The following is a 26,821-nucleotide window of genomic DNA, read 5'->3' as shown; positions in this document are numbered from 1 at the left end:
TTCTCATCCCATCCAATAAGTCTCCCCTGACTTGAGGTTTTGGAAGATATTTTTCAAACTCTACCCCTTTTCCTAAACCTCTCTAGTCCTTTTACTTCAGCCCTCTTCCTTCCCCTTCAACCCTTCTGCCAGAAGAAGGTGCCACTGACTCCAAAAGTCTGCATCCATAAAACCATTTTTTAAGCGTGTGCTCTCCCGTCGCCCTTGTCTACCTAATTAAATTATGTTGACAAAAAGAACATATTATGCTATTCAATGACAATTAGTGATAATTGTGCAGCAAAATGAAGAGAACCAAAAATTTTGTGGACTCCTAATTAAACATACAATAATACTTGGACTTCTTATACTCATTTTCTCGTACATTAGCTCTTTAATGTTATTTGTGTTTAGTAATGGAAACCAGTTTCATCTTAACTGAAATTTTCACTACCATAATATAAGACGTGAAAATAATTTTCTAGTACATGTTGCATCTCTGTCTAGGGTTTGGAGTGGGGGTCTACATTCTGGTGCAGAGGTATTTTAGAAGTAGTCACACAATGAGTACACAGGAAATAATAAATGGAAACAAAAATTAGATAAAACACTTTAGAAAACACATCTATGGGCAAACCCCTACACATAAGAAAGAACTGGTTCATGAGGTATATCCTGACAGTATTATGAAAAGGATAGTTTGTACTCATCACATAGTGGAGCACAACAGATAGGCACAACAGCCAGACAGTCGGAAAGTAAGTTTTCGGTCAGCAAGACGTTCATCAGAATTAGTCAAAACACACACACACACACACACACACACACACACACACACACACAAAATATGGAAATCATATACACATGAGTAATGACTAAGGACTCTGGCTGCTGAGGTCAGACTGCGAGCAACAGCGCATGATGGAAGAAGCAACCAGGTGGTGGAAATAAGCAAGAGTCTGGGAGAGGGTGGAGGAGGCATAGCAGGGTAGGGGTGGGAGACGATAAAGTGCTGCCTGTGGGAGCATACAGGGATGAGTTGGGGAGTGGGTAGGACAGTTGGGTGCAGTCATGAAGTTAGATGGAGGGCAGGGGGAGCTGTGGGGGAGGGGGAGGGTAACAAAAGAAGGAGAGAAGCAGAAAGACTGTGGGTGCATTTGCGGAACAAAGGTCTGTGTTGTGATGGAATGGGAACAGGGAAAGGGCAAGATGAGTAAGGACCATAACTAACGAAGGTTGAGGCCAGGAGGGTTACAGGAATGTTGGATATCTTGCAGTGAGAGTTCCCACACATGCAATTCAGAAAAGCTGGTGTTGGTGGGAAAGATCCTGATGGCACAAGCTGTGAAGCAGTCATTGAAATGAAGAACATTGTGCTGGGTGGCAAGGTCTACAGTTGAGTGGCCCAACTGTTTCTTGGCCACAGTTTGTTGGTGGCCATTCATGCGGACAGACAGCTTGTTGGTTATCATGCCCACATTGAATGCAGCACAGTGGTTGCAGCGTAGATTGTAGATCACATTACTGGTTTCACAGGTAGCCTTTCCTTTGATGGGATAGGTGATGCTAGTGACCAGAGTGGAGTAGGCTGTGGTGGGATGATGTTTGGGACAGGTCTTGCAGGTTTATTACAGGGATATGAGCCGTGAAAGGTTGGGAGCAGGGGTTGAGTAGAGATGGGTGAGGACATGTTGTAGGTTCAGTGGGTGGTGAAATACTGCTATGTCAGGGGTGGGAAGGATAGTGGGTAGGATATTCCTCATTTCAGGGCATGACGAAAAACAGCCGAAATCCTGGCGGAGAATGTGATTCAGTTGCTCCAGTTCTAGGTGGTACTGAGGGAATACTCCTCTGTAGCTGGACGTTGAGACTTTGGGTACTGGTGAGTGGCTGGAGAGCTAAGGCATGGAAGGCTTGTTTTTGTTCAAGGCTAGGAGAGTAATTACAGTCTGTGAAGGCCTCAGTGAGATGCTTGGTATATTTCGAGAGGGATCACTCGTCACTACAAAGGCAATGGTCACAAGTGATTAGGCTATATGGAATGACTTCTTGATATGGAATGGATAGTGGAAGTATTGCTGGTGGTTGGTAGGTTTGGTATGGATGGAGGACTGATGTAGCCATCTTTGAGGTGGAGGTCACATCGAGGAAGGTGGCTTGTTGTGTTGAGTAAGATCAGGTGGAGTGAATGGGCAAGGTGTTGAGGTTCTGGGGGAATGTGGATAGGATGTCCTCACCCTCAATCCAGAACATGAAGATCTCACCAGAGAATCTGAATCAGGTGAGGGTTTTGTGATTCTGGATGTTTTTACATGTACATCTACATCTATTTTCTGCAAACACTTGTAAGGCGCATGGCAGAGAGTATGTTCCTTTGTACCTGTTATTAGGGATTCTTCCTGTTCCATTAATGTATGGAGTGTGGGAAGAATAATTGTCTGAATGGCTCTTTGCTTGCAGTAATTATTCTAACTTTATCCTCACGATCCCTGTGGGAGCGATTTGTAGGGGCTTGTAGTGTATCCCTAGAGTAATCATTTAGGAAGGATTCCTCTAGATAGCCCATGAACAGGTTGGCTTAGGATGGTGCCATGCAGATACCTATAGCTGCAACCCAGATTTGTTTGTAGGTGATGCCTTTGAAAGAGAAGATCCTGGGTTTCTGGAATGGCATAAGTCTCCAGCCTCTCCTCAAATCCTTCACCCCATCCTAGAACCTCTCCCCAAAATCCCTCTCTCTCCTCATCTCTACCATTCTACATGCTTCCTAGGGTCCATAAACCCAGCCACCATGGACGCCCCATTACAGCCGGTTACAGAGTTCCCAGTGAGAGAATCACTGCTCTCACAGACCAATACTTCCAGCCTATTACCCACAACCTACCCTCCTATATAAAAGATACCAACCATAATCTTCACTGACTCTCCACAGTGACTCTTCTTTACCACATCACACCTTGCTTGTCACTACTGATGCCAACTTCCATTACATTAACAGCATGGCCTTGCTGCTAGTGAACACAATCTTTTGCAATGTCCAATGGTTCCAAACTTGCAATCCTCTTCCTAGTCGCCATGCCAACTATATCCTCACCCAAAATTATTTCTCCTTTAAAGTCATCACTTACGAACAAATGTGAAGTATACCTATGAACACCCACATGGGACCATCCTATGCCTACATATTCATGGGCTATCTAGAGGAATCCTTTCTAACCACCCGGAATCCTAAACCACTCGCCTGGTTCAGATTCACTGATGACATCTCCATGATCTGGATCATATGTGAGGACACCCTATCCACATCCTGCAGAACCTCAATACCTTCTACTCCATTCACTTCACCTGGTCCTCCTCAACCCAACAAACCACCAGCAATACCTTCACTTCGACAGCTGCCACCTATTCCATAACAAGAAGTCCCTTCTATACAGCTTAGCTACCATAGTTGTTGCATCTGTAGTGATGAGCAGCCCCTTTCAAAATATACTATGCGTCTTACTGAGGCTTTTACAGACTGTAATTACCCTCCCAACCTTGTACAAAAACAGATCTCCTATGCCTTATTTCTCCAGTCACCTCCCACATCCCAAAATCCCACTATTTGGGAGCAGAAGAGTATTTCTCTCGCAAGTCAGTACCACCCAGGACAGGAGCAACTGAATCACATTCTCTCCCAGGATTTCGACTACCTGTCATCGTGCCAATCTGAGGAATGTCTGACACACTATCCTTCCCACACCTCCCATAGTGGTATTCCACTGCCCACTGAACCTATACAATATCCTCATCCAGCCCTATACAATCACTGCTCCCAACTCCTTGCCTCATGGCTCATATCCCTCTAGTAAACCTAGGTGCAAGGGCTGTCCCACCATCACCTCCTCCAGTCCAGTCACTACCATCACCTATCTGATTAAAAGCATAGCTACCCATGTTGTGATCTACAAGCTAACCTGCAAGGCCATGACAATCTACATGCTGTCTTTCCAAATGAATGGCCACTGACAAGTGGCCAAGAAACAATTGGATCACCCAGTTACAGAGCAAGCCGCCCGACATGATGTTCTTCATTCCAATGACTGCTTCACAGCCTGCACCTTCTGGATCCTTGCCGCCAACACCAGCTTTTCTGAATTGCACATGAGAGAACTCTCCCTGCAATATATCCTATGTTACCGTAACCCTCCTGGCCTCATCCTATGTTAGTCTGTCCCACACCCACCTATCCCCTGCCCTGCTCACACTCCAGCAGTACAAAGCCCTATTTCCACCAACGCACCCACAGTCTCTTTGCTTCCCCCCCCCCCCCCCCCCCCCTGCTCCATCCATCTAACATCCTCCTCTTGACTGCACGTAGCTGCCCTGTTCTCTCTCCATCTTGTCCCTCTATGTTTTCATAAGAAGCACTTCATTGTCCCCCATCTGTACCTTACTGTCCCTCCCCCTCCCAATCCCAGCCGCCTCCTCACCCCCACCACCTGGTTGATGTTCCCATCATGCACTGTTTGTGTGTGTGTGTGTGTGTGTGTGATGTCTATATCCTATGAAGGTTTTGTTGGCCTAAAGCTTACTTTCTGAAGGGCTTCTTCTTGTTCCTATCTGCAACTCAGCACCTCTGCTATACAGTGAGTAGAAACTACACTTTTCATAATATTGTCATATCCATCTTAGATTTTCCATTGTTTGATAGATATGCTGAGGTATTCAGGCATATTTATCATATGAACACACATCAATTAAACTGAAAAATGTTACCCATTTTCATTGATTTTTGTGGGATGTACAGAAATATTGAGGTATGGTCCCATTAACTGCCTCAGTTTAGTGTCATTTGCATACTGTAACATGAGGTTAATGTTTTCCATGTCACTGATGATTGTGATAACGAAAGATATGAAAGATATGCTCATGGTGCACACTATAGGCTTTCTGGACGTAATGTATCGAAAGAGAAAAGCTGCAGCATCAGACAAATATCAGGATGTGTAAATCAATGATGTTGAGTGTAGTAGGCATGCAAAAGGTGAACAGATTAGCTCTGATTGCAGGCAGGTGGAGGACAGCTCTAATCTACACACGAAAGAAAGCTAGTGATCTTGGTGATCCACTAGACTTTTAATCAGAAGAGGAGAAACCAGAAGGAGTCATTACAAAGAGTACTGTGGGTACGTAATACAATAAGGAGCCAAAATTAAAAGCACATTTTTCACATATATTTTAAGTAACTCGTCTTTTTCCAGTTCAAGTGTACACCCATACACAGCCAAACAATCAAATGCATCAAGACTCGGCTGCAACTGTAGGTGGATGTATTTAGAGATCTGTGAGGTTGTATGTGTAAGAGTGTGTACAGAAACTCGACAAAGGATAGTAACTCATGAGCAAGTAAAATTATAAGCTGTTATGTGTTTCTACTTGCATCATTTGACTGTAGATAAGTGACTGTCTATTCTCTATTTTATGTTTTGTTCTCTACTGGAATTTCTGTTATCTGAATGATAAGTTCATACATACAATTTGCACTGCAAGTAACAATAAATAAATAAACAATAGTAGTAAAACACCTAAAAATATAGCCATTACACAAAAAAGAAAGAAAGGAAAAAGAAAAGAGGTTACCATGACAGCTGAATTAATCTGCTGATGACAGAAATGCCAGACACATAGTCTTTGTATAAAGTCTTTGTATAACCACAAACAAAAACTATTGTACACATGATGCAAGTAACTTCTATTTTACATGTAACACTTATTGTTTGCTTTTATATTGCAGTACAAACATTTTTCTGGAATATGTAAATTTCTTTTATAAATTTCATTACCTGAAATGGTTTCTTAATTTTGAGACTGTCATGGGAAACAGTGAAGTCAACATGTATAGGTCGTACATCAAATTTTATGCTGTGTGGACCCTCATAGTGAGGAACCACTCTATATTTGCCTGGTGGTATGGACGGAAAGAGAAATGTGCCGTGATCATCTGAAGTAACATGACATAGTGGTGTAGATGATGACCGGAAGCCAGGCAGAGGAGACTTATTACAATCAGTAACTGCTGGAGGTGGTTTTCCCTGCAACACATAAAATGTAAATGACACATTTGGAGATACTTTGATTAAAAATAAGTGTAAAGAAGAATTCTTACACACACATTATAGGTACAATTTTGCCAACAAGTAATAAAATCCAACATCTGGTAATTTATTAACAGCAGTAAAAGTCAAATATTATGACAGTGTGGTATTTGAAACATTACAAAGAAGTACAACATCTAGGCTAATTAATATTTTTAGAGATACTATGATAGAAGGAGTCAGATGCAAAGATATATGCACTATACAATTAGCTGTAAACAAAGAGTTGGTTTCCTGTACAAACTAATTGTGAATTGCGTTTTATTCCTCTCATGACGTACATTTGCAGTCCATTTGGTTTGTGTACAAGCGACATGTCAAAAATTTTTAAACAGTTACAATGATTTTTACATTAATAAATAATAGCACTATAATAAATAATAACACTATGAGGATATTGTTTGGAATGTGTATTGTATCCAGCTCAAAATTCCAGTTTGTCCTGCATTAATTCATCCACTGAGTGTCAGTACCTCATACAGATTTCTTTTAAGTGAACCTAAATTCATCTGCATCAACTTGTTCTCTTTTAATTTATTACAAATTTTCATTCCCATGTATTGCGGTCCATGGGCATACAATCTGAGGCAGCGGGTGGGAAGCATAAAATTTTCTTTGTTTCTAGTATCACATGAATGGACAAAATGGTTTCCCTCAAATAATTCATGCCTGGTGCAAAAATATATAAATGTATAAGGATGGCAGAGTTAATATTTTAAGTTTTCTAAATAATGGTCGACATGGTTCTTTCTGATTTGCAGCGCACATATTTCGAATGATTTTTTTCTGTATTTTTAGTATCCGCACTATGTTTGTCAAGTTACCCCAAAAGTAATACCATACCTAATAATGGATTCGAAATATCTTGTATATGCTACTTTGTGTCTCGTATTCTCACATAATGAAATTCTAAAATAATAATACCATACAAACAAAAAGTATGAGAAGACTGTACCAAGAATGACACCGTTTACAACTGTTTTCTTTGTCAGTCTCCTTTAGCTTAATTTCTTCAAAACTATTTCTTAATTATTTTGTTTATAGCAGCTATATAATGGCAGATTATGATTGATTGTCAGTTGTTACAAAAAAAATTCATTTGCTATCACAACAACGAAACTTTAACAGCTATATCCAGTTTCAACAGCTACATCATCTTCAAATAGCCTGTCCTTGTATCCACCTCTGATACTGAAGATGCATCTGAAGACATTGTGTTCTATACTTTTCCACAAATGAAAAAGAAGCTGCTGTCTAAGTTGTGACTGTCACTGGCAATAACATTGTATTGTAATTTCTTAATACAGTTATAATGGTTTATTTTTACACATTACTGCTGTATAGTGCAAATTTTATTTTTAATCCAGTTATTGCTCATAAGCAATGAAGATATATCATAGACTTTTTAATGATCTTTCTTCAAGATTTTCACCCAGTGAAAAATCTAGTAAGGTACTTCCATTTATTTGGTACAGATAAGGTGGAACACTCAACATTCTAACAACATATAGTTAACGTCCTCACTTGCCAGATTTTTTCACTATGGTTGTATATAAACATACACTGAGGTGACAAAAGTCATGGGATACCTCCCAATATTGTGTCAGACCTCCTTTTGCCTGGTGCAGTGCAGTAGCTTGATGTGGCATAGACTCAACAAGCCATCAGAAGTACCCTGCAGAAATACTGAAGCAGGCTGCATTTACAGATGTTCACAATTGCGGAAGTGTTGTTGGTACAGGATTTTGTGCATGAGCTGACCTCTCGATTATGTCCAATAAATGTTTGGTGGTATTCATGTTGTGCACTTTAATCGTCCAGAATGTTCTTCAAATTAATCACAAACAACTGCGGCTCGGTGACATAGTGCAGTGTTGTCCATAAAAATTCCACCATCATATAAGAATATGTAATCCAAGAATGGCTCCAAGTTGCTGAACATAATACTTTCTAGTCAACGATCAGTTCAGTTGGACCAGAAGACCCAGTCCAGTCCATTCCATGTAAACACAGCCCATACCATTGTGGAGCCACCTCCACCTTGCACAGTGCCTAGTTGACAACCTGCGTCCATGGCTTCATGGGGTCTGTGTCACAATCGAAGCATACTGTTTGCTCTTACCAACTGAAATCAGGATTCATCTGACCAGGCCATAGTTTTCCCGTCATATAAAGTCAAACTGATATGGTCACAAGCCCACGAGAGGCACTGCAGGAGATATTGTGCTATTAGCAACGGGACTCAAATCAGTCAGCTGCTGCCATATCCCACTCATATCAAATTTCACCACGCTGTCCAACTGGATACATTTATGGTACATCCGATATTGATTTCTGTGGTTACTTCACGCAGTTTTGCTTGTCTGTTAGCACTGACAACTCTACACCAACGACACTGTTCTCGGTCATTAAGTGAAGGCCATCAGCCAGTGTGTTGTGTGGTGAGAGGTAATGCCTAAAATTTGGTATTCTCGTCAGATTCTTGACACTATGGATCTGAGAACACTGAATTGCCTAATGATTTCTGACATGGAATGTCCCAGGCATTAGCACCAATTACCATTCTGCATTCAAAGTCTGTTAATTCCCGTTGTGTGTCCGTAGTCACATCGGGAACCTTTACAAATGAATCACTTGAGTACAAATGACAACTCCACCAATACACTTACCTTTTTTACCTTGTGTACACAACACTACCACTTTCTGTATATGTTCATGGTGCTATCCTTGAATGCAGCACTCAACTAATGTCTGAAATAGTGCTGGAAGGAACTGACACCATGAATCCTGCAAGACTGTCCATAAATCTGTAAGAGTAAGAGGGGGTGGAGATCTCTTCTGAACAGCACATTGCAAGGCACTCCAGAATATCCTCAATAATGTTCATGTCTGGGCAGTCTGGTGGCCAGTGGTAGCGTTTAAAATCAGAAGACGGATTCTGGAGCCACTCTGTAGCAATTCTGGATGTGTGGGGTGTCACATTGTCCTGCTGGAATTGTCAAAGTCCGTCAGAATGCACAATGGACAGAAATGGATGCAGGTGATCAGACAAGATGCTTATGTACATGTCACCTGTTAGAGATTTATATAGACGTATAAGAGATCCCATATCACTCCAACTGCACATACCTCCACCAGCTTGAACAGTCCCCTACTGACATGCAAGGTCCGTGGATTCATGAGGTTGTCCCCATACCCGTACACGTCCATCTGCTCGATACAAACTGAAACGAGACTCATCCGACTAAGCAACATGTTTCCAGTCATCAACAGTCCAATGTCAGCATTGAGGGGCCCAGGCAAGGCATAAAGCTTCATGTTGTGCCATTATCAAAGGAACACAAGTGGGCCTTCGACTACAAAAGCCCATATCGATGATGTTTCGTTGAATGGTTCACACGCAGACTTGTTGATGGCCCAGCACTGAAATCTACAGTGATTTGCGGAAGAGTTGCACTTCTGTAGTGTCGAACAATTCTCTTCAGTCATCGTTGGTCCCATTCTTGCAGGATCCTTTTCCAGCTGCAGCGATGTCAGAGATTAGATGTTTTACCAGATTCCTGACATTCGCAGTACACTCGTGAAATGGCCGTACAGGAAAATCCCCACTTCATTACTACCTCGGAGATGCTGTGTCCCATTGCTCATGCGCTGGCTGTAACACCATGTTCAAATCACTTAAATCTTGATAACCTGCCATTGTAGCAGCAGTAACTGATCTGGCAACTGCACCAAACACTTGTTGTCTTATATAGGCACTGCTTGACCGCAGCGCCATATCTGCCTGCTTACATATCTCTGTATTTGAATATGCATGCCTATACCAGTTTCTTTGGCACTTCAGTGTACTAGTTTGTACGTCAATCACATAATTTGTGTCAGACTTAGATAGATTAATTGGGTAATGTTGTATACAATCCACATACCATGCAGGTAATGCAGGCTGCTGCCTCCTGGAGGATGTGAAGAAACACCTCACTTCACCATAACTCACTGTGCTGTTAGCATGACTAGCCTCACAGGCCTCGGGCTGTTTTTGTTGTATCTTCACACAGAGTTCACAGCATCCAGCAACAACCTCACTAATAGGCAGTGTGCGTCTCGCAGTAAAAAGAGTTGTAATCTGAGCGCCAATATCTTACACCACATCACATGCCTGTTAAGAGCCACATTGGTATCCCTCTGTTGGAGGGTATTTAGGCCACTGCCATACTATGCTATGGTGGTGCACACTCTGGGCTTCATGCCATTTGCACAGCAGCCTTCTGAGCAGAGTCATTGCCCTAGCTGTGCATACCTGTTGCCAATGTTATGCAGGACTGCTGCCTGCAACTCTTAGGTGTCACGCCTCAGCACACATCATTCCAGCAGTGGACGCCATATTCGAGCCTTTGCCTCCAACATATGGTGACACCCAAGGCCCCGAAGCATCTTCATCCCACTGGAATCCATTGTCGTCGACTCACACCCCCTACATAGAGCAAAGCCCAATGTCCCAGACACATTGTTGTCCTTGAGGGCATTCTCTCATATACGATGTTGGATCCTACCATAGATCATCCTCCCCACCCCTCTACTCTGCTGTCTACTATGACTTGTGCACTTCATCATGTAGGCACATCCCAGACCAAATCGCAGAGTGACATTTCTACTTGTACTTTATCAGTGTTGTCATTTGTCCAAGGACACTGTGTTTTGAGTTCTGTATTTTATATTGATAATAAACTGTAGTTATGGCACTTGTAAATTTCACTGGTAGTCCATAGCGCCCTTCGGCCCTGGATACAAAACTGACGACGAGTCTGTTTCTCATGTCTTACAAGCATTTAGTCTCAGTACCAGACTTGTCTCCCACCCTTGTCTGCCATAAACGTCGGCATGTGCGTCTTCATGTTAACTGATGGTCTTTCTTTGCTTTTCTGACACAAAATTTGTTTTCATGCATTGTTTGTGTGAGTTTGCAGATAAAACTGACAATGACTATTGAATTTAGGCCTCATTTTTTGTCCATCATATGCAAAACTGGACACTGTGGTTTGAGCTTGGAAGTGTACACTGCACACAAAACTTTGACCTTTGCATATGTACTATTACTCGGACTGTGACAACTTTTTGTGCAACTTTCCGGACTGTGAACTTATGTGTGAACTGTGGACACTGGTCCTCTTGGCTTGAATGTGAACAGCAGGTGTTTTTGTTTCTTTACAGTCACCGTGGATGAACCATTTTTGGAAGCCGCTGATGACTCAACAGTTGGAAAGTCAGAAACATATAGAGGTTCTCTTTGCCAGGGTAGTGATTCAGTGGCAGATGGCCTATTCTTTGCCATTCCCATAGTACAAAGAGAATTCAAAATAATGGAACTCTTATGAAAAATGGCTATGACAGCATCTTATGGTGTTTTGAGGTCCCTGGGCGTCCTCCATCACCTCAGGATCCATCAACATGAGCTCTGATGCCTGTCAATGCACTACTGTTGGCCCTGGCACCTGCAAGGATGCCTTTTCTTCTGCTGGCCAAAGTCACTGGTGTTGACAAAACTCCATTTGTTGTGCCCACTGTGGTAGCTGCATCTGAAACTACCTGCCCTTTTACAGCTGCTTCTGGCAATGCACTAGTGTTGGACCAGGTACCAGCAGAGATGCCTTCACCTCCACCAGCCCCTACACCACTTGGTGCAGACTCTCTTGCAACCATCTCTGTTGCTGCATGAGTATCAGATCAGGTATATGCAGAGAGGTTTTTCTCCTCCTCCATCCCCAAAACCAGCTGCCACATCCACTGCAGCTGCCTCCTGTGTTGAAAGTCCTCTTGTCAACAATTTGGTCAATGCTGGACTGTTCCAGCCAGCCCTGTCACCACTGACACCAGCCCTTCTGCTGTTGGCCTGACAACCACTGGACTTATTGTGGCTGCTCTACACACTACCACCTTCGGTTTTGTTGCCACTGTTCCTGCCCATGCAGCCATTCCTGCACGCACACTATGGGGACATCTGCCTTCCATTCCAGGGTGCTTCTCCCTTTAGGGTGCACTGGCCACAGGTTGCTCCTTTCTGTCGCTGCCCTTTGGTTTTGGGATTCGTGGAAATTTTACCGCAAACTATAGGCAATGCTGGGCTCTGCTCTGTTACCCATCCAGGCGACCAGATGATCCTTCTTTCCAGTGACCCTGTCTGCCCCCCAGTTTTTCAGGTTCCTGGTGAGATGGCCTTTTGCCTTACCAGCCCATCAGCATTATTGGTTTGAGGCCAGCCACTACTGATCAGGTGTTGCACTCTCCAGTTGCCAATTCCATTGCCGGTTCTCCATTCCCAGGTACTTCTTCCTGGCAGCAGTGCTTTCACCTCAAGCTGCCTCGAGGATGTGCATAAACAGTTCACATCAACAGAACTCGGCAAGCTGTTTACAAATCTAGCGTCGCACGGCTCAGGCTGTTTACACTGTAGCTTTACACAGCACCTGCGGCATCCGGCGGCACCAACCTTGCCAATAGGAAGTGTGCCTATTGTGGTAGAGAGAACTGTAGTCTGGGCACCACTTTCTTATGCCACATCACTTGCCCACTCAGTGTAATGCTGGTATCCCTCCAATGGAGGGTATATAGGCCACTGCCAGACCATGCTGCAGCAGTGCACACTCCAGGCTTCATGTCAACCGCACCAGCAGCCAACTGATCCGAGTCATTGCAGCTGTCATCGATGCTACGCAGGACTTCTGTCTGCCACTCCCAGGTGCCATGTCTCACTGCACGTCATCCCATCGATGGACGCCGTCACTGGATCCTCACCTCTAATACTGGCCAATGCCTAGCATCCCACAAGCTTCATTGTCCCAACAACAGCCTTTATCACTGAGCCAAGTCTCTGACATCTGCCGATGCCCGTCATCCCGGAAGCACAGTGATTCTTGATGCCACACTCTCGTGCTCCTGAAGACGGTGTACTGAATCACCAAAGCTGGTAGCCATATAATAAACAATAATGAAAAATGGCTGTAGGTGTTCCATTTTATTACATAGGTTGGATCCTTGTTTACACACTTGTGTGTACATTTGTCAATGAACACTATATTTGAGTTCTGTTCTTATAACAATAATAAACTACTGTTGTGGCACTCGTGCATTTCAGTGGTAGTTCTAGCACCCTTCGGCCACAGACACAAAAGACACAATAAATAAACAATAACTATGATGAGGAAATACTGTGGACAGCTGCCTGCACGCTTTAAACCTGCTGCTATTTCTGCAGTGAGAGGGGACATGCATACTATGCCATCTACAATGAATGGACAATATGCATCGGTCACATGTAGGAATGACGTTTGGAGACAGATGTGTCATATGTGGGAGTCTAGCACGGCTCAACGAGTATTCTATAGACTGGAGACAGTTGGTTGGTTGGTTGGTTTGGGGGAAGAGACCAAACAGCGAGGTCATCGGTCTCATCGGATTAGGGAAGGATGGAGAAGGAAGTCGGCCGTGCCCTTTCAAAGGAACCATCTCGGAATTTGCCTGGAGTGATTTAGGGAAATCACGGAAAACCTAAATCAGGATGGCCGGACACGGGATTGAACCGTCGTCCTCCCGAATGCGAGTCCAGTGTACTGGAGACAGTGAACAGTAGTTTGTGAAAGAGGAGGTTTCGCTATACATCATTATGTAACTTGGTTTTGTGGTCAGCAAGTGAAACTCCATGTGGCAGGAACCAACGTATGAACTGTAGTTGATGAGAATAGCCAGAGCATTAAGGAAGAAGCTTTTGGTTAGGTAATTTTGGCTGGATGATTCACAGCATTTGGAGTTGGAACTAGGCATCATGGAGACTGGTATGTGTAATGGCTGGTGCTTTCAGGGAATGTGGCACATGTCGTGTGTTCTGCGGTTACAAATTACAAGGTACTGAACTGTGATTGTACTCTGCCCTTCCTAAATGAGATAAGTGGCTTGAACTCTATTCCAAATAACAGACATAGACGGCTGTCATTAGAAGTTTGAGGTATCCATACTACCGGTAGTGACGTATTAGAGACTTGGTGTGCACTGCTACCAGTTACTTGGAGCTTTTGTTTCCTTCCTGGACACATCTTGAGACACAGAAGTTATTTATGCATAGCTGTTGTGGGTATAGCATGTTTTGGTTGGACTGTTACCAGGCCCTCCCCATTTACTGAACGCATTTGCCCTTGAGCATATTGTCAGCTATTTTTAAAGCCATGTGGGTGCACTGGTTACTGCAGCTGTAAGCTATCATGTTAAGGGGGTTCAACTGATAAGTTCTTGGTAGTCTAAATATTACGGCATGATGTTAATACTACTTCATTTTCAGGTTGTCATCTAAACGTTAAACTGCTTGGCCTTTGTTAAGGATGTGTAAGGGCAGGCAATACACTATAGGGGCAGTTATTTATTTATATTTATTTATGTGGAGAGCACAGTGGAGATGTCGGAGAACATCTGGCATTTTTAGAATAGTTTCATGATGTAAAAGTTTTTACAGATTTTGATCATTGTATTTAACTACATATTTCCTTTTTTCTTACGTTAAAGTATAAACTGTTAAATCCTAGCTGACGTTACATGTAAATGAACTCATGTCTGATAACTGTTTGACAAGTGATTCCCGAGTTTGCGTTTTGTTGTCCCACCTAAGAGCAAATTTTAATATCCTTGACAGCTGGCAATTATGTTTAGAAAATTAATTCACTGATGACAACACTGAAATTGTTCGATTGGGCAAAACAACTGATAATTGTGCAGCATCAATTCCTTGTCTATGTACCCATCACAACACACAATATACCAGAATCAAATACTCCCTTTGTCAGAAAAGTTCCAGGAACTTTTTTTCCAAACAGAAAATTGCACTTGCCAATGTTTCTGGAGGTCTTGGAAAGAAGCAGAGAAATTTTCAAATGCAATGTCTGTAAAATGTTTTGTGAAAACACAGATTCAATGCAAGATGATCCCATAGCTGAATGCCTGTCTACAGCACATACCAGGGCAAATGTGGAGCTTGTAAGGCAGTTATTGCAAGAAGACTGTCATGCAACTGTGCATGCGATATGGGAAAAACTTCATTTGAATCGTGACGTATGTCATAAGATTTTACGCAAAGATTTAGGGAAATGGAAACTTAACGCAAAACTCGTCTCTCTCACACTAACAGATGAACAGAAAGATGAAGAATTTCTGCTGAACACTGGACAGAGCCAGGCATGATCCCACATTTCTGCCAAAGATTATTGCTGGGAATAAAAGTTGGTGCTACCAGTATGACCGAGTATATGGCCAGGCATTCTGTTATTGCCATTCCACATCAGCCACGTGAAAACATGACTTCTTGAACATGCCTCACCTGCATATGCTTGATTAATCATTGTTCATGTTTCACTATGGGTTTCCTTGAGCTAAACGTGTTGCTAAAAACAGCCCTGCCACTTAGTCAGTTTGTGTAGAAACATGGCCAAGGTCATTTCAAGGATGCATACATACCAGCTAACATAAAAGCAACATTTGTTCCTTTTTAATATTTCAAACTCAGAAATAAAAAATAAAAAATAAAAGAACCTGTCCTGGAACTTTTCTGACAAAGGGAGTATATATTGCATGAACTATGTTCTGTGCAATGCAGTGTAGCAATTAGTGTTGCTGGTTGGCATGCTATGTGCCGCCCCCTCAAACCCAATCACCAGTAATTATTTGTTATTTAGAAACTACCGTCTCTGGAAGACTCTTGAAACTCCTTACATTTGTTTGTTATGGAATATTTGATGTTTGTATAAATAGCAGCACTCTTCATCTAAGAGTTCATTTATCTTTTATCTGCACACTGGTGTTCATAATAAACTTGCTTTCAGTTCTAAGTACAGGGTGTGGTAGATAAGTAATGAGACTGGCCGCTGCGCGGCGCCCCAGTCGCTCGCAGGCCGGTCTCCACCTGTACGTCACGTGGTGGGGGATCTGAGCTAACAATAGAACCGGTTCGCAGTCGCGTCGGAGCTCTGGTGCAGTGAGGGTCGAGCTTCGCGTATTACGTTGTTTGTGTGCCCGTGACACTTGTGAAAACGCTGAAGATGGATCGCTCGATAGAACAGCGGTATGCAATCAAATTTTGCTTTCGCTTGGGCAAAACTGCTTCGGAAACTTTTGCTATGATTACGGAGGCCTACAAAGAAGACTCCCTATCAAGAGCTCAAGTGTTACGGTGGTTTAATGAATTTAAAAACGGGAGGGAATCCGTTGAAGACATGGAACGATCTGGACGCCCTTCAACGAGTCGTGTGGATGAAACGGTGGCCAAAGTGAAAGAACTCCTGGACTCCGACTGTCGTTTAAGTCTCAAAATGATCGCCGATGAGGTCTCCGTGAATAAATTTACGGTTCACCAAATTGTTACGCAAGATTTGATGATGAGGAAAGTTTGCGCAAAATTGGTTCCCCGAGTGCTCACCACCGAACAAAAGCAACAACGAATGGACGTTTGCCGTGAGATGTTGAATGATTTGGAAAATAATCCACACTTTTTAGACAACCTAGTAACAGGCGACGAATCGTGGACATTCCAGTACGACCCGGAGACGAAAGCCCAGAGCTCGGAGAGGCACACACCGGCATCCCCGCGGCCGAAGAAAGCAAGAATGTCAAAGTCCCGCATCAAGACAATGCTGATCGTGTTTTTCGACAAGCGGGGGTTAATTCACAAAGAGTTTGTCCCTCAGAGGAAGACTGTCAATGCCGAATTCTACAAAGAAGTCCTTCAGCGATTGCACAGAGCCGTCAAACGGAAGCGACAGGACCTTGCTCAACGCTGGCGTCTCCACCACGACAACGCTCCGGCGCACACAGCGTTCCTCGTGATCTCCTACTTGACCCGAATTGGATTTGAAGTTTTGCCACAGCCACCATACAGCCCTGACTTGAGTCCTCCTGATTTCTTCCTATTTCCGAAGGTCAAAAGATGCCTGAAGGGTCATCATTTCGACGATATTCCGAACATCCAACGTGCTGTCACGAAGGCACTAACTGGGATAACTCAAACGGACTACAGTGGGGCCTATGAAGCTTGGAAAACGCGCTGGCAACGTTATGTCCACGCCCAAGGCGAGTACTTTGAAGAATATTAACGTTTTGTACAAATTGGATCAATAAATTTGTTTTTCTAGACTGAGTCTCATTACTTATCTACCACACCCTGTACTGTACTTCACTGACAACCCTGCATTCAAATTTGGACTTGATTTTTCACTAACAAGTGACACTGCTTGTTGGAGACACCACATACTTCAAAACACCTGTATCACCATGGCTCCAATTTTGCAATGTAAAAGCCATGGTCTACATGGACAGCAACCAGAATACAAGCAGTGCATTGTTCCTGAAGTCTGCATATTCAGGGAACCAAATGATTACAAAACACTAAGAACTCAGCTGCACAAAAGGTATTCATCAATGTTTTCTGGAGATTCTTGCCAGGGCCTAACAAAATGCCTGAAAGGATTCAATCAAGTCACCAATTACATCAGGTGCGATGGCAAATGTGTACTTTTAATTGGATGGCACAGCCCAGCAGTGGCTTGAGAACAACAGTGAGAAGCTTATTAGCTGGGGCAAATTCTGAGCCAAACTGAAGAAAACATCAGGTGACAATTCATAAATGAGCAGAAGTACACCTGAAGAACAGGGCTAAACATCATGGGAAAATGGCACAGTCTTAAATACAGAATGTTTTAGCTCCATGCCACATAGTGAATCCAACTGTAACAGAAGGCAACAAAAGCTCACACTTGATGAAAGAAGTTGCAAAAGAAATGAACCAAGCTCTCATGGTACAGGATTAACAACAACCAAGCAATTCATCGAATGATGCCAGCACATCAAGGAAATGTAACAGAAAAGAGTTGAACAAAAGAAGTATGATGAGCCCCAAATGTTGTTCTCATGGAAGACAAAGAAAAAACCACCACCACCACCACCACCACCACCACCACCACCTTGCCTCTCTCATACACCAGCACATCAAGGAAATGTAACAGAAAAGAGTTGAACAAAAGAAGTATGATGAGCCCCAAATGTTGTTCTCATGGAAGACAAAGAAAAAACCGCCGCCGCCGCCACCACCACCACCACCACCACCACCTTGCCTCTCTCATACACCAGGCGAAAAGAAAAGAAATGCAGCAGTTTATGACAGCCAGACTGTTGTGCCAAGCAAACAAGAGACAACAGCCATGAATGTTGACAACATATGTCTGGAGGAAATGGAGAACATTGAAGAAAAGATGTAACAAACTTAGCACCAATCTCCACCACCAGTCAAACACTCAATACTCAACCAAATCGGACTTATAATGCAGCTATCAAATGGCAACCCAGCATCCAAAGAATGCAAATACATCCAAATCCTCAGCCATGTACAATGCCCCACAGAAGAACAGACATTTGTAGGACAGAGGACAACAAATCATTATGTTTCCACTGCAGATGTCTTGGATGCATTGAACATTACCGCACAGGAGGATGACAAGTTTTTGACGACTGCTTCACCATAACATGTCAACCAATACAACAATCCTATTGATGCCAATCAACTGCAGATGATTACAGTTAACCTGTGGGATGAAGCCCGTAAGGATACGCTGGACGAGGTCAGTTCCCATGTCATAGCAGCTACCTGTCATCGTACAAGGTACCAGCTGCTCGTTTAGCCACCAAATTCAGGAAAACTAAATGAAGCAACTACGTATGCAGGTGAGGGTGCTGCAGAAGAAAATTCTCCAGGAACAACAGTTATCAAGATGTCAGGAAATCTCACTGATATCTTCATCAACAGCTAACCTGTGCAGGTGCTGTTTGACTCAGGGGGCTTCTTTTCCTATAATGTCGAATGGTTATCATTGCCAATTCAAAAAGACTATACTACATGATACAAAAACGACTGTGCTGCAGATTGCAAATGGGAAATACGTTCAGCCAACAGGAGCACATATTGCAAGAATAGCTATCAACAGCAGAAAGCAGCCCCCCAAATCTGTTGTTTCTGCAGTCATAATGTTATTCAGGCAATACAAGCAGTCATACATTGTAGAAAATCAGAGGTCCAGATTGATGAAGCTATTCTAACAAGCACACAAAAAGAAGATTGTGATGGATGATTGTTTCCCATTTAAGACATCTTTATTCCACTGTCATGAAAGAGCTGAGTTCCAGTCGTTAATATACTTGTTAAACTGTGAAACTTTTTTCAATTGCATAAAGCTACTGAGTCTCACAAAAGAAACCTACATGCCAGTGAGAATCATAAGCATTACATGTGTTCAAGGAGAACTTTAGATCAATAATTGTCATGAACAGAAAAAACTCATCCCTTAATGATCACATGTGCAGCAACACTGAACTAGTCCAGGATGGGCAGCTCACACCCAAACCTCTGACACTCAGATCAGTACCAAACATTGTGTGTCGATAGAGTATCTACCAAAACATCGATTTAGTTCATGCTGTGTGCTGTTGTGACGAAGCAAGCTGCGATAATTTTAATGCCCTACTTGTTTTGCCGTCTGTCTCCTTAAATTTGTTTTTTTCACTTTTTACAATTTACCATTGACATATGTGAATATAATCTGCATTTTCGTAAAAGAGAAAGACTGGCCCTCAGTTCTAAAGGATTTAACACCAGGTCTAATTTTGTGCTTAGTTTTATGTATGTAATTGATTTTCTAATTTATTTCAACTATTCCTAGTTAGTATCTTTTGTTATAGGGTGAAAGCAGTGATTGTTTCGTAACTTAAATTCTACTGTTGACATATAAACAAATATAAGTTCTGTAATAATTGTAAACATTTGGAAGACGAAGTAACAGTAATCTTAAAGTATCTATTTAGCTCTATTCAAAAACATGTTAGCAAAACCAGCCCTTCATTAATTCCAAAGTAAATAACAGTTTTGTCAAAAGTACTGTTTACATACCCATATATGTTAATTTCATCATGTAGACAAATAATTCGTCTTAACCCTTGCAGTAGAAGAAACTGTTAAAAAGACACAATTTTTCGACGTATTCAGTTAATTTAATGAGTTAAGTTTTAATTGTAATTTCTGTAAATTAAACTTCAAACAATGTGTAGTTTCAGCACCTATTATTGTGATGATATATAACGGCCCGACTTTTGGTCACAAGACAGTCAGTCCACGGCCGAGTATCAGAAGGGTAACCTGTGCTGGTTAGAACAACAACAATGCTTCAAATTAACTGTGGAACAAGTGTTACACAATTAGTCCATGTGTAAACACAGTGACAGAGTCTGCTCTATAAGTACCTGATTATTCTTCAAGAACTGTAAACTCTGTGGTTAGGTTTTACTGCTTGTAGATGTTCAACAAGAAGCTGTTTTTGTAACAGTATGCGGAGGTTCGCCTGCAAACTATTAATGACGCTTTTTGGAAGTTAAACAATAGTGCACTGGCCATATAATTGTGTATTATGGGGGCATGTTTGCGAACAGTGAAATTAAAGTACTGAAAAACATAACTGTGCATCTGTCAGGCACATCGTTTAAAGTAGTCAGTAATGGAATCTACAAACCCCATTTTTCAGCGAGTGTAGCAACACAGTTCATCAACACCATGAACAACAAACAAACGATTAAAAGCAGATGGAACCACCACACTGTCATCCAGTAGAAGATGTGTAAATGGTTAATTAAAAGTAAAACCAGAACTATGGAGCATAGGGAAACTGTATCTTTACCCTCAGAATCAAAGATCTCTGGTAGGCAAGTTGGTAGGACGTCAGTTCGTTGAATGAAAGGTCCCGAGTTTGAAATCCACTGATAGTAATTTTTTTTAACAGATTACGTGTGAAAATGTTATATGGGAGACCATTTTTCTGCCATGTAAAATGAAGAGTTTGTGGCAATGTTCCTTTGGCAGTCTGCTTTTGCTTCATTAGCTGAAAGTAGCAAATCTGTAGATTACATTTGTGTACATACGTGTGGTGCTATCTATACAACTGTAAGCTGTAGGTGTGCTACTTTCAATCAACAAAGCAACAGAAGACTACCAAAAGAATATTGCTACAAACTCCGAAATTTCCTTTCACAAGGCAGAAAAATGTTCTCCCATATAACAATTTCATGCCTAATCTGTTAAAAAAATCGCAATCTGTGGGTTTCGAACTCGGGACCTTTTGGACTACCGCAGATCTTCATTGCAGAGTTCACAGATATCATTTACCTATACTCCGTAGTTCTGGTGTTGCTTTTAATTACCGTTTACACATCTTCTACTGGACGACAGCACACAGCACAAACTAAATTGGTGTTTTGTTTGATACTCTGTCGACACAAAATGTTAGGTACTGGTCTGAGTGTCTGAAGTCTGGAGGTTTGGGCGTCAGTGCCATCAACAAAGAATAACGCTTGCAATCACTACAGACAACGAAGTGGAGGAAACTATTATCACACTGCCAATAGGTAGGTGGACAATGGTAATACACAGTACCAAGTCTTGGGATCAACACTTATTAGGTAGCATTCAAATAGGGTGCTGCCAGTTGAACTACACATAACTTGGGAGTAAGTGAAGAAGATGCTGCAGTATGACAATACTGAATCTTCGGAGTGTTCTTGGTCCTCTCCTTTAGACCCTGTGAAGAAGAAAGATGGCACAGAGTGTTTTTGCGTCGACTACTGATGAGTTAACAAAATTACGAGAAAAGATTTCTATCCGTTGCCAAGATTGATGACACGCTAAACTGCTTGAAAGGAGCAAAGTACTTTTCATCTATGGACTTGTAGACAGCAAACTGTGGTTTGACATGGCTGACTGGGAAAAGACTGTCTTCATACCTCCTGCACTGACATTGTTGCAGAACAGAGGGATGCTTCAGTACCGTTGAAAACAACAGAACCCTCAAAAAATGAGGAACTGACCTATACAGTATTTCAATTAATAAATCAAATATTATATAAGACAAACTATGATTCAGTGTGGTGGAAGCAATCTTCATCCCAGCTCATCTGTGGCCAGCTATCCTGAAATATTTCCACAACATTCCAACATCTGGTCACCTGGGCTTCACGAAGACTCTAGACAGAATCAGATGCAGGTGTCATGGGCCAGATCTCCATTGATCTGCTGGATGCTTTGTGGCCACTATTACAAACGCCTGCGGTTGAAGTATTTGCCATTATCTGGTGCGAATTTAGTCAGCAGCCCACCGAATTACAATTGACCTCTTGGGGAGGTTCCCAAAGCCAATAAATGGAAACCAAAGGATAAAAGTTTCTGCTGACTAGAGCACCTGCTATGCTGTCAAAGCTGTGCTGATTTCTGAAGTTCCATAAATTGCAATGTTTCCTGTAGAAGACATTATGTTGAAGCATGAAGCACCCTGAGTGATGAACTCTGGTCATGACTCTGGTCATGGAAAAGATTTCCAGTTGAGACCAGTATCAGAGGCAATTTCACATTGTGACACCACCCACAGAATGACAGACAAATGGCCTTACAAAATTTTTTATTGATGTATCATGTTGTCGAACAGAGAAACTGGGATATTATAGTCCCTGTCATGAGTTTGACATATAACACAGCGGACAAAACACTACAGGCTTCACACCATTCTTCCTGCTTCATGGTCGTGAGGCCGAAACAAATATGGACACATTAATCTCATTTCAACCAGATGTTACTCAGGGTGACTATGTGGAACAATTCTTCATCAGAACAAAAGAAGCAAGACATCTAGCTTACAATAAACCCTGAATGCCCATGAGAATGACCGAGAATGCTAAAATGACCCTGAATGCCCATGACAATGACCAAGAATGCTAAAACATAGGCAACAACCAGTGAGATACAACATGGAAGATTTGGAGTACATTTTTGTGCCTCTGCAGTTAGTGGGTGTATCGGAAAGCTGTACTTCGGACTGCATTGTATCCTTTATCTGTTGCCAATGCAGCGATGTTTCAGCCATCAGCTTATTAACTTAACAAAATAGTGGTATTACAGCACTCTCAGCAAAGCTGAATTAATAGTTAAGCTTTATCCAGTAAACCTGCCTAACTTTGACTGTTCAGCAGAAACCATTATCTTGAGCTAAATCAATTAGTAATTGCACTCTGTAGTGCAACAGGTATCAGTTGCAGCAAGTTAGTTTAAACATAATTCCATGCACTTGCTGCTGAATGGCTGTCATTTTATGGCAATAGCTTGACAATGGTGCATTTCCAGCTATTTGGAAAAGTTAACTCATTTTGATGCCCCTTCCCTGCTCTGGCCCTATTATCGGGATGTTTTCATCTACCCTACATTTTGCATGCTGTGATTGCTACAAGACTATGTAGATCTGCTTGAAATGATGAAAACAGCAGACTGGAGAATGAACAGAAAGTTTGGCATCTGGCAGTTGGTCTGCAAATGATGCCTAGGACATAGACATTTTATTCCTTCAAAGTGTATAAATTCTGGCATCATTTTCTAATCGGATTGAAGCTGTTTTGTATGTATATGGGACTTTATTGTCTATAGAGGAATGGTCAAAAATTAAGGTTGCCACTGTCTCGAAGAGAAAATAGCTTCTTATACTGTTTTGAAACTAGAAACAATTCGCTTGGGAAAGGTTACTGTAATTACCTCGACAATGGGATCATTTGTCCAGATCTGGTTGGCAAACTAACAAGTAGGAACACATATGTTGTTGGTACAATACAGCAAGACAGAAATGAGTTTTCAAATTTCATCACAAATGAAAAACTAAAGAAAGAAGAATATGTAACAGCACACAGAAATCAGCAGAACTGATGAAATGGGAAACAAAAGAAGCATTGCAATGGATAGCACGTTCTATGAGGATGTACTTCTGTATGTACAATTTAGGAATTATTTGTTGTAAAAGCAATGAGTTGCTTTAACTTACTACAAGAACATGAAAAAGCATGGATAAAAGTAATCAAGTTTTCAAGCTACCAAATGACATGAATCAGACCATTCACTAGACACAGTATAATTAAGTAAATACTGTATGTAGTAAATAAAAATCTCCAAAAATATATTGTCTTATCATGAGGAGTAGAAACTGGAGAAAAATAAAGCAAACAGCTTGTAACAAAGAGTAAAAATGGGGAACCAGAAGAGGAGAAATGATGAATAAAAAATTATAAAAAACACTGGCCGGGTATGAATTGGACTCGCACACTTAAGTTTCCTTAAAAACTTAATTATGTAACTGCGTTCTAGTCCATACCTGATGTTATTTAATTTGTATATTGAGCAAGTAGTAAAGGAAACAAAAGAAAAATTTGGAATAGGAATTAAAATCCATGGAGAAGAAATAAAAACTTTGAGGTTTGCCGATGACATTGTAATTCTGTCAGAGACAGCTAAGGACCTGGAAGAGCAATTGAATGGAATGGACAGTGGATATAACATGAACACCAATAAAAGAAAAAAGGGAGTTAGATCAGGAAATAAGACACTTAAAGTAGTAAATGAGTTTTGATATCCAGGAAGCAAAATAACTAATGATGGCCGATGTAGAGATGAGGTCGGTTGGTTGGTTGGTTTAAAAGAGGGGGGGAAGAGACCAAACAGCTAGGTCATTGGCCCCTTGTTCCGAATCAAAACAATGCCACAAGGGTGAAAATAAAACAAGCAAGACTGACAACATAAAATGGAGATAAAGGAAAAACCACAAGGACCACGGAAGAGCAACAAACACTTAAATGGAAAAAAGGGGAGAAGAAAATTACAGAAACACAAGAAACAGGTAGAAGAGATTAAAATGACAAAACAGATTACCATGGCTGGCTGACCAAGAGAATAAAAAGAAGCCAACCACTCTGCAAACATTAAAACCTCCACTCTAAAAGCACCAGTGTGGAGGACATAGAGGGACAAAGGACATGTGCTAAAATTTAAATCAAATGATAAAAACCCACTCACGAATAAAACGTAAAACTAAATAAGCCTATCAGGTGTTGTTAGATAAAATTAGCGGCAACGAGTACGGTAACTGAAGCTTTCGTCACACGGTAGTCAAAGTGGGACAGTGCACCAGAATATGGGCCACTGTCAACCTGGCGCTGCATTGACATTGAGGCGGGTCTTCACAGCACAGGAGGTAGCTGTGAGTCACCCAAGCATGGTCAATGCGGAGCCAGCAGAGAACCACAGAGTCCCTGTGAGAGGCCCACATGGAGGACTGTCACACATTTGTAGTCTCCTTCATGGCATGCAGTTTGTTGTGTGTACTGAGAGTATGCCATTCCATCTCCCAAAGCTGAAAAAACTGGTGACATAAAAAAGAATGCAGGTCAGTTACTGGAATGCCCATCTCCATAAGCGGTTTCCCTGTAGCCTGTTTGGCCAGCCTGTCAGCAAGTTCGTTGCCTGGGATTCTAACGCGTCCTGGGGTCCACACAAATACCACTGAACGACTGGACCATGCCCGGGCTTAGATGGACTCCTATGATGGTCGCTACCAAAGGATGATGAGGGTAGCACTGGTCGATAGCTTGTAGGCTACTCAAGGAGTCAGTACACAGAAGAAACGACTCCCTAGGGCATGAATGGGTGTGCTCAAGAGCATGAGGTATAGCCACCAACTCTGCAGCGAAAACATTGCAGCCATCGAGCAAGGAATGCTGTTCAATATATCCTCCATTGACATACATTAAGCCGACGCGATCATCAGCCATTGAGCCATCGGTGTAAATCACTTCATGGCCTCGGTACATGTCAAGAATCGAGATGAAGTGACAGCAGAGAGCCGCGGGGTGAACCGAGTCCTTTGGGCCATGTGAAAGGTCCAGGCAAAGCCATGGCCTAGGTGTACACCATAGAGGTGTACATGATTGGACCTTGAGTACAGGTGGCAAAGGCAAGGACTCCAGTTCAGATAGAGGGGATCAGATGCGAATTGCAACTGCTTGCCCTGACCTGGACCACTGATGTGGGAGATGAACCGCCGTGGTGGGAAAAGGACACGGTAATTTGGATGTGCAGGAGAACTGTGAATGTGTGCAGTGTAACTGCTGAGCAGTTGTGGATGCCTGACCTGCAAAGGAGGAACTCCAGCCTTCGCAAGGATGCTGGTCACCGGACTCGTCCTAAAAGCCCTCGTTGCTAGGCGAATGCCACGGTGGTGCACTAGGTTGAGCGCTGAGGGCACCGCTGAACCATAAACCGGACTCCCATAGTCAATGTGAGACTGAACAAGGGCTCTGCATAGCTGTTGCAGTGTAGAGAGATCTGCACCCCAGCTGGTGTTGTTCAGGCAGCGGAGGGCATTGAGGTGCCGCCAGGACTTCCGCTTAAGCTGACAAAGGTGAGAACGCCAAGTCAATCGGGCATCAAAAACCATTCCTAAAAATCAGTATGTCTCCACTACAGTGAGGGGATTGTCTGTAAGGTAAAGTTCCAGTTCTGGATGAACGGTACGACACCGACAGGAGTACATAACACATGACTTTGCGGCCAAAAACTGAGGGCCTTGTGGATGGCTCCCTGTAGGTGCCACTCAGCAACACCAGTACTGGTGGAGCAGTATGAAATGCAGAAGACGTCTGCATGCAGAGAGGGTGAGATGGACGGCCCTACAGCTGCTACTAGACTGTTAACAGCCACTAAAAATAGAGATACACTCAATAAAGAGCCCTGTGGAACCCCATTCTCCTGGATATGGGAGGAACTATGGGAGGCA

General features: G+C 42.4%; 1 protein-coding gene across 2 annotated transcripts in view; it reads right to left on the bottom strand.

Annotated features, from left to right (window-relative positions):
* The window catches only part of LOC124602995 (nodal modulator 3), a 154,289-nt gene that overhangs the window by 92,526 nt on the left and 34,942 nt on the right, over positions 1-26,821 (bottom strand). For both annotated transcript variants that reach the window (XM_047136362.1, XM_047136363.1), the window contains one exon: positions 5,805-6,053. In XM_047136362.1, the coding sequence (XP_046992318.1) occupies positions 5,805-6,053 (249 nt within the window). The remainder of the gene's footprint in view (positions 1-5,804; positions 6,054-26,821) is intronic.

The sequence above is a fragment of the Schistocerca americana genome, chromosome 1, assembly GCF_021461395.2.
Source record: "Schistocerca americana isolate TAMUIC-IGC-003095 chromosome 1, iqSchAmer2.1, whole genome shotgun sequence".
NCBI classification, from domain to species: domain Eukaryota; kingdom Metazoa; phylum Arthropoda; class Insecta; order Orthoptera; family Acrididae; genus Schistocerca; species Schistocerca americana.
The sequence above is the reverse complement of the archived record's forward strand: the minus strand, read 5'-3'. Positions and strand labels throughout refer to the sequence as shown.